At 39.8% G+C, this 9,777-nt stretch overlaps 1 protein-coding gene across 1 annotated transcript in view; it reads left to right on the top strand.

The window, feature by feature from the left end:
- Positions 1–9,343, top strand: part of rftn1b (raftlin, lipid raft linker 1b) — a 109,913-nt gene extending 100,570 nt beyond the window's left edge. Inside the window, exons 8-10 of the mRNA XM_078252215.1 lie at positions 2,099–2,202; positions 6,956–7,031; positions 8,654–9,343. Of these exons, the coding sequence (XP_078108341.1) occupies positions 2,099–2,202; positions 6,956–7,031; positions 8,654–9,322 (849 nt within the window). The 3' untranslated portion in view covers positions 9,323–9,343. The remainder of the gene's footprint in view (positions 1–2,098; positions 2,203–6,955; positions 7,032–8,653) is intronic.
- Positions 9,344–9,777: the final 434 nt, after the last annotated feature.

Genomic DNA, 9,777 nt, shown 5'->3' on the forward strand with positions numbered 1-9,777 from the left:
AGGCAATAGTAGTATAGAAGTCAAGCAGTAGTTTTTACAGTGAAGAAATGTATGTTAAAGCAATACATATATAAAACTTAGAACACTGGTAAGAGCAGAAACAAGACAAAATTAAAAACTGGCACCCTGGTTACCACAACAAAAGCTTTTCTGATCTGTGATACTTTCTACAAAAATACAGAAAGTGATGGTCCTGCTTTGCTTTTGTATTTCACTCTGAAGTGTTTATGTCACCAGATGTTCATGAATCTGTGGTGTGGCTCCTTAAGAGATGAAAAAGGGTTTGAATCTGACTTGTGGCCCTTTGCTGCATGTCATCCCCTTTCTCTGCCCCTTTCTATATGTAATATCTAATAAAAATGTAATACAAAAAGCTTAAACAAATGATCTTAAAGGTCGTCTGGGACAGGTCTGCTTGTTGTCCCCAGAGTCAGAACTAAACAGGGGGAAGCAGCATTTAGTTTTTATGCTCCACATATCTGGAACAAACTCCCAGAAAACTGCAGGTCCGCTGCAACTCTCAGTTCTTTTAAATCAAAGCTAAAGACCTATCTTTTTGATGTTGCCTTTCTTTAAATAACTGTTCATTTGTTATACTGAATATGCATTGATGACACTGTATAACAATCTATATAAGCATATAAAGAGAAATTCCTATTTGATCTGTTTTTTATATATTTAACTGTTTTAACTGCTCTTCAATGTTTAATTTCTTATACTGCACTGTAACTTTTTTTCTCGTATTTTGTGTTTTTAATTTTTTAATCTGTTTTCATGTAAAGCACTTTGAATTGCCCTGTTGCTGAAATGTGCTGCCTTGCCTTGCCTTGCCTTGCCTTAAAAAAGAGGCATACTTTTCTAATGTAGCCTCTCGGTGATAGAGGCTACATTAGAAGGCGAGTGTAAAGTATATTCTCATAAAAACCTCGCCTGGTGCAGCTTTAATTAGACAAGATTTCCACAGTTCACAGTACAGTGAAGGCTAATGTAGCGTGTGTAGGTGTGATGTATTTGCAAGTCTCTGTTCTTGTACAGTTGATCATTGCACTATGAATAGACTCACTGCCTTCCTGACTCATATCAATACCCAACGTTCTGGAATTTATGTATAAAAGGTAACGGCCTGAATACTGAGACTTACTACTCTCGTCTTTCAAAAGATTTTTTGCTTTGCATAATCCAAAAATTCAGGCATCCTTTTGGAAATTATGGCACCGCCCCTTGAGGTCTCTTAATAACTGGCAGCTCTGTGGGTGGGTGGGTACGTGTGTGTGTGTGTGTGTGTGTGTGTGTGTGTGTGTGTGTGTGTGTGTGTGTGTGTGTGTGTGTGTGTGTGTGTGTGTGTGTGTGTGTGTGCGTGCGAATGGATATGTTGTTGTAGATATGAGCAATCTGATTGACATGCTTTGTGGTTTTTCATTTTCAGCAGGTGCCTAACATGACAAGAACAGGGTGTGCTCTGAAAGTCTGTGTCTTTCAGTTTGAATTAATAACAAGCTATTTTTTACCCAAAGTCAAAATAAGCATAGAAATGTTTGTGTGTTTCATCCATTCTTGATTTAAATACTGTATGCCATTAAGAGAATGGCTCATTTGATTGTGTTTTAATAGCACAAACAGCATTTAAATGTTTACCACAAAGTGAGCAGTTTCACATGAGCAGTCTATTTGCTCAAGGACTTACTGTGCTGACAAATGCTTGTCATAAATAGAGATGGTTACCATGTTGACTCATGGCAACCAGGGAGTTTCTGCAGCAGTTTGTGTCACAGATTTTTATTCTTTACGGTGTACATTGCTTTAGAAAACAACCTCTCAGACGGCACACATTCTTCGTATTAAAGTCGTTAAATCTGATGTTTCTGTTTTTTTCTTAACTGAGATTTGAAGTGATGCTGACAGCGCTTGATTGCATCTTATACCTTGATGCTTCACAGCTGTAATCACAGTGAATGCACTGTGCTACATGATATGCATGTGTACTGTTCACTGTGCGGCGTACGTGGTGTTTAAATGGAGATGGACGGGGATTATGTGCAGGTTTCAGGTGGTTTGTGTTGATTGCAGGTTGTAATGGACACCTTGTTTTTTTCCACAGGGTTTGCAGGTGAAGGCAGATTATGTTCCTCTGCTACAGTCCCTGGCCACGTATGGATGGAGGCTCACCTGTGTGCTGCCAACTCCTGTAATCAAGACTAACAGGTAATGGCCCTCACCTGACTATTAAAGGGACATTATGGTCCATGCATGGTTCTTGTTTAATAAAGATTGATAGAATAATTCTTATTCCAATCTAATTAGGCTACTAAAAAGGGATATTAAGTAATCTATGACCATGTAATGACCCCTGTTGGCAACCAGAAGAAATTGCAACAAGAGCAACCGCAAACCTTGTTGCTTTGTGCTTGTAAAAAAGTATTCAGAACACACATCTTAACTATTCATGTGGTTTATTAAACCAATTGGCTGCAACACTGATGATATATGTCTCCTATGGGGTCAACACTTATGTACACATGTATTTTTTATTTTTAAAAAGATTTAAAAAAAAAAAAAAATTATGATTAAGATTAGGATTAAGGTTTTTAGATGTTCTAAAAAGCAAATGGAATAAAAAATTAATACAATAGAATGCAGTGAAAGGTTTGAATAAATAACCCTCAAAGTACAAGTACTTAAGTAGGTTTTACTTACTGTAGTACTTGAGTAAATGTACTTTATTATGCTCTTGAATTACTTAAAAACCCACTGGATTATCCCCAAAGTGCACAGTCACCAAGTTTGAAACAAGAGTCTTTTTTTTTTTTAGTTCATAATAAAAGTTGACATTTGGGAGTTTTCACAAGATAACAATGTTTTTTATAACTGAAGTGACAGCTCTGTCACTGCAGGGTTTACAAAGAATACACATACTTTCATGTTTTTGTTTTTCTGTGGATGAAAATTAAAATGGAAAATGTCACTACTGCCATCTTTTAGTTTTGTTGTGGGGATTCAACTCTGAAGTTCAGACAAAACCTACAAAGAGTTTCTTAAGAAATGTGAAGCTGATAACTCGGCTGAAATCTCTTAAAATCCAAAGATATTATAAAGTTAACACGCACACCTTATCTGTTCAAGTTATTGTTCAAAGAAATATGACGGCTTTTAGAAAAAATTTACCTAAATCTGTGCCAATTTAGGCTGAGCTTCAAGCCGAGCAGCAGCAGCTGTGGAAGTTTAAAAGCAGCAGCTCTGACTGTTGGTGGAAAATCTCTTCACTGAAATGTAACGGTTCCTCAGCTAAGCCTGTGCTGACTCATCACTCATGGCTGCTTTATGAGTGTACATCCGCTTATGGTCAAAGGCCTCGCATGTTCTTCAAGCACCCTGAAGAGCTTCAATTCAAGACATAATTTGATCTTCAACATGCTGATAACGTAACTGTACCAGTCAAATATGTCACTGCAGTATGGTTAAGACTCTTCAAACCAGTCTTAGAAACAACTCATGCTGTAGGTGTTTTAAAAGAAATTGTGTAAAAGATGAAAAAACAATTTAGTCAAAGGCCTCCAATGTCTAACAGAGCTACTTTGCTTTAAATGCAGTCAAATAATGTTTAACACAAGGTTAAGGGACAGCAGCTGGCCTTTGAAGTCTTTACTTGAAGGAAATGTGAAACGTTAAAAACTTTATTGGACAACAAATTCAATGATAGCCATTGCAAATCAGAAAAGAGCAGATAAACATATGTATTGTAACAATAAATTAGTGAAGTAACAAGGAAACTGGATTTACTAAGTATATGCTAGCTAGCTGTCAAATTAGTTGTATTGTGCCCCATGCTAGGAAGAAACAAAGTATCACAGGGAAAATATCAACACTAACTCCCCATGTAGGGTAGAATAAATGCCTAATTAATCTAGTAAACATAGAATTCACAAAGTAAAAGTAAAAACAGCGAAAATACATAACAGTTAGCCCAATAGTAATTCAACAGAATGTTGTATTAGCAACACATTAGCCTCTGACAGCTAATGGCTATCTTATTTAGCAGTAGACAACTAAAACTACTAAATTCTACTACACAAATCAACACAACAGGTGTAGTAAATGAGTACCCACAGATAATGCTTCAGCGCATTTAGATAAAAGATGTCTGTCAATATTTGCTTGGTCACAGAAAAAGGTGGACTTAATAATATCAGTTAGGGCGCTTTCACACCCATAGTTCGGTGGACTCGGTGCGATTCAGTGTTTTAAGCCCCCAACGTCGTCTTCCAGGCAGCGCTGCCTGGAAGACACTAGGATTAGGCAATGGTTAGGGTTAGGGTTAGATGCCTTGAAGTCGACGGTCTCAGCGCTGCCTAGAAGTCGACGTTGGGAGCTTAAAACACCATTGAGCGTGCGATTCTGGGGTGAAGTTTTTTCATTTGGTTTGTTTTGCTTTCACATTGCACTTTGTCAAACGCACCAAACACTGTAAACACTAAACTTTAGATTTTTTTTTACAAAGAACGCGGACAGGAAAGGGATCCTTTGGACAGGAGGAATGATTACAGCAACACGTAATTTAAATATACATACGGGAGTATTGTTTTAAGATAGACTTTACAAATGTGAAACTATTTTTATTATATAACGTGTCAAACTGATGAAGTGTACATGCAGTATTTCTATCAGTACACTGAGCGATTGTTTGCTCTGATCCCATCTCAGCTGGTCATGTTTACTAGTATAGCTGATTAATTACCTCTCTATTTTCATCCTTTGTTTTTTTTCTACATTCCCTCTCTCCCTCTCTCTCAAAATGCCACAACAGAACAGCACAACATGGCTAATTAATCAGAGTCGGCCTAGATACAGTACAAGACGGAGCTCATTTCTCCCCCTTCCTTGAAAATATTTTGCGCACCGAAATAATGGTTGATGATCTATTTCAGATTAGCAATACTCATTACACTTGTTTTTGTGCTGTTGACTCCTGCATTTTTAAATAGCAAAATTTGATAATGCACGCTTTTATGTAGTCTGTAGGGTTTGCAGACTGCACTTCATCTGGAGGGGTCGGATAAGTGTCAGTGATCTCAGCCGTGTCTGAAATTAATGCTAACTGGTGCTCAGCGGCTTCTCCACACAACATTAATTCATGTAGTTGTCTCAGAGCATGCATTTCTGTTTGCCGCATTCAATTAATGTAGATGGTAATTACATTTTAGAGCCATTAACAACAGTAAATGTGAATTTCTCTACATTAACGGTGGAACAAGAGAACAAGGAAACAACAAGGTTCAGACAAATTAGTTCATTATTGCAGGTATCTAAATTAGCTGGAGACAAAATAGTGATCAACATATATACATTATAGAGTCTTAATCTCAGTCGTTTCAGAAGAAAAGTTAGCATTTTTGAGTGCAGCATTTGATTTGTCAGGCTTTTCTCTTTAAAGTGTCAGTTTGCAGCAGAGGTGTGCAGTAGACTTTTTCCCTAAAGATGAAGCCGCCAACAGGTACATTCACCCATAAATAGAAACAGGACATTGCTGTTCTATATGGTTTCAGGTTATAATAGTGCGGCTGACACTGACAGCCGAGAGTAGGTTCAGTAAAGACCTGTAATTTTCTGAGCTATCCACTCCTCTCTGCCTTAATGGGCTAGGGCTTTTTGCTAGGAACTCTGGTTAGTTTTCAGCTTTGATTTGCCAGGAAGCAGTCCAGCATTCTTGACAGCCTCGAAAATGGGTTATGGATAAATGGTGGAAGGAAGAAGGTAATGGAAAAAAGAAGTTGTGGTGGGCTTTGGATAGTTTAGATAGTAAGCCTTCTGCTGGAAGAGACTCAAGTCCATTTGATGTTGAGAAAGGGAAGATTTGTAGCAGGCTTTTAGGGTTCTGTAGCGATCATAAACCTGCCATCTTTCCTCGTGTGCAAGGTTGAGCTGGCAGCTTAACGTTAGCCAGCACCTAACGCTTGTGTGTATGTGTGTTGTGCGTGCGTGTGTGCATGTGTTATTAAACTTGTGTCAGATAGCAGCACAGGACAACATATCTCCTTTTAAGCCATGTCCAATAATAGCAAAAGATAAATAGAAGGAATAAAGAAGAAACAAACAATAAAACTGTGCTGTCACCGGAGATAAAAGCAGAGAGGTAAAACTGAGCAGGCAGCTAGTTGAAAAGAGAACACTGCACTATAAAAAGGGGCTGTATGAATGACGAAGATGAGCAGACAAAGGAGTGAGAGTGAGAGTGAGTGTGAGAGACAGGAAGCCCACTCAGAAATGAACCTGCATTTTCTGCCGCGTTTAATCTGTCAGCGCGGGTACTTGTGCAGATTATCCTTCTCAGAACACAGGAGTGTATCATGTGCATGGGATGGAAGATTATGTTTGGGGAATTTAAGGAAAAGAGAAGAAATACATGTTTTAAGAAGTTGCTGTTCACAAGCTGCACAATTTGCCTCCTTGGGTGTGAAATATCGGTTTCCTTACGAGACTCAAACATAAGGGGGGAAACAGATGACAAGCAGTGAAGAGGTTGGGCCACAAACGTGAGCCTATATCCTTCAGTCAGTGTCAGATAAGAGTGTAAAGCATGAGCGGCGGCCAGCAATCATTTGACTATCTTGATGGAAGGTTGGAGAGAGAGTGTGGATCAATCTGTGTTATCCCAGGATTTAACTCAAATGAATTATACATATTCATCTTGGAGTTCTGCGGCACATTTTCAAGCAAAGAAATTAATAAATTATAAAGAGTCCGTCAATGTTTGTAACATTGTTTCTAAATGTTTAAAAGCAATTGGGGAAAGTGTCTTTCCATCTCCCATTCTCATTTTATGTTTAATCATTTCTAGATAAATAAGTACCAAAACATAAAAGTATTTGATTAAAGAAATAAAATTGTCTTGTTGAATTGACAATATTTTCCACTAATGTCCTCTCCTCTTTCCCTTTCTCTCCCTGTCCTCATCTTTTAGTGATGGAAGTTTGTCCACCAAACAGATTGTTTTCCTGCAGAGACCCGTCTTGGGCCGAAAGAGAAGGGAATCCAAGGTACACAACTTTACATTCCTCTCTGTATTTCTTGGCTAATGTGGATGTGGAGTCTCAAACCAGTCGGTCTGTCACCTGCAGAGGCGATTCCAAGATTTTTTAAGTGGGGTGGCACGGGGGGGGGACCAATAATCAGTAAGGGGGGGCCGGGGGGGTCACCTGCTCACTAGGGCTGCACGATTAATCTAATCGCAATCGAGATGTCACTTTGTGCGATTACATAACCGCAAAAATTGTGCGATTTAAGTCAACAAAAAGGTGTACTGTGTGCGTGACACTCTGTGTCCACGTCTCCACGTTGTAACACCCTTTACTTTACCAACAGTATTAACAGCAGATGGAGCCACCGTGTCTTAAGAAGCTTGGTGTTCACTGTTAACTCACTTTACATCATCTTTGCCATCTCTTTTTTCCTCTGCTTTTCCCTCACACAGCCGCTACGCTAACTCTGACACCGCTCACCGGCGGCCGCTCTCCTCGCTTCACCACTCAGGCACTGACGTCACTCACTCTCCTGCCATTCTTGCTCTCACTAATGCCTGATTTATGGTTCTATGTTGAATCTGCCCTCTGAATTACGGTACCCCAGGGATGTATTAAGCGCGCCCCTCGTAACAACGTCCACAAAAGATAACCAGTGACCAGTCAGTGTGTGTTTTTTTTCCAAGATTTTTTTGGGGCATTTTAGGCCTTTATTTATAGGGCAGCTGAAGACATAAAAGGAGAGAGAGAGAGAGAGAGAGGGGGAATGACATGCAGCAAAGGGCCACAGGTTGGAGTATAAAGTATATAAGTAAAAAAAATACACATTTCAAAATGTTAGTAGCTTATTTTCTGCATTTTCCTTGATAATCAAGAAAACTTATGATACCATTAAATCGCAACTGCAGCATCGCAATCGCAATATGACTTTTTCTCCAAATCGTGCAGGCCTACTGCTCTCCATATATCGAAGGCCAACATCACCTTTTTCCACTTCCAATTCCACAGCTGTTTTTGTTTTAAGTAGCCAAACACACACAGTGCTGGACAAATGAGAACGGACTCCTCTCTGTCTGAGATATCGGGAATTCCTCAGCAACAGACAAATGTGTTGTTTGGAGAAGCAGGCTTGGTAATGCTTTATTGGCGACCCTGAATAGTGGCGATAACCTCTAAAGCTAACCTTTATCCACAGTGGAATGAATCCATGTGATGCTTTCTGTGACCCGACTTTAAACTGCCATCACAACAACAAATTTAATAGGCCCTAAGACTCAGGGAATTGCTAGCGTTAACAAGATTTTCTTGGCCATTTCTTTGCCGTCTATCTCAGTTCTCTATGTCCTCGCAGTGTGTTGGACCCTGCAGAAGTTGTTCAAATAATTGAGGACATATTGCATAAAATTGTTTGGCCAGACTGCAGGCCTGGAGGCCACCAATAACTCCCCTCAAAATGGCCTCAATTTCCTTCTCGGCATCAATGAGACTCATTTGAATTAGCTCGTTATACCAGTGCAATATTAGATCCACTGTGATCTATTCTTAATAAAGTCTGTGCGTACTGCTTTGTGCCCAAAAGCATATTTAAAGAGTTACAATGTATTCCACTAATATGCTTACGTAAACTTTGAATATTTCAGAAATTGATCTTCAAGCCCCGAAGCAAGTCCAACAAGAACTGCATCAAAGACACGGCAAAGAACAAGAAGAAGAAGAAAACAAAAATTGAGAAGGATGCGGAGGATCCTAAGATTCTTGATGACAGAGAAACGGTTGAGAAAGAGGAAGAGGAGAAGAGAAAGGATGAAAAAGGGAACGCAACAGATGTAGAGGCAGCAAGAGAAAGTGAGACCTTGAAAGAAAGGGAAATGAGGTGTGAGAAAAATAGAATGATTGATGATGGGATTGAAATCAGCATAGAGACTGTTGAAAAGAAAGATGGAGGAGCAGAGACAGAGGACAAGGGAGCAGAAAACTGCACAGAAGAAGAGGGAGAAGAAAAGATAACACTGGATGAAGAGGGATCAAAAGAGAACGGAGAGCCTTTAGAAAACGGAAAGGTCCAGGAAGCCACGGAAATCGTTGCGACTGTCGAAACACAGAGCGGGACCAAAGAAGAGGACGAGGGCATAGCAGAAGTTGTAAGCGAAAACGGGGTCGAGACAGATGAGGACAAAGACAAGGGCGAAGAGATTGCGATCAAGCGCAAGATAGAAGAACCAGCAGGCGTGGAGGTCAATGCCAAGGAGATGGTGGCAGAGTCACAGGCCAAGCCAACTAATCAAAGCCCAGAAGAGACTCTAGAGTAACCCCAAGTAGTCCAAATCAAGGTTTTTTCCCACCCTACCTCTCTATTCCCCATCTTAAGAACTGGTTCACAGTGTCGTCCCTGATCCAAATTAAAGGGGCTTCAATCCCCATCGCTGCAGCATTCTCCAAACCTACCATCACCACCGACAATTCCCCTGCAACCTGCCATATTGTAGCTACAGAGCGATTTCATGTAACTGCAGACATCAGCCCTACTGTATAACCACGTATACTGAATGTATATATCCATAACAGGAGATGTTGTTGCAGGATAGACTATGTGGAGACACTGGAATATCTGGATGAGGATCGACAGGGGGTTGAATATTTTGAACAATGCCATGATCAGATTGGGAGCGTTTTCCTGTTTCTTAAGAAAAATGAGAAACAGTTTAAAGGCCTCGTCACATCGGTGAAATTCCGCGGCAAAAAGCATTTCCTGTCAATGGAATCA

The sequence above is a fragment of the Sander vitreus genome, chromosome 6 (genome assembly GCF_031162955.1).
Source record: "Sander vitreus isolate 19-12246 chromosome 6, sanVit1, whole genome shotgun sequence".
Lineage (NCBI taxonomy): Eukaryota > Metazoa > Chordata > Actinopteri > Perciformes > Percidae > Sander > Sander vitreus.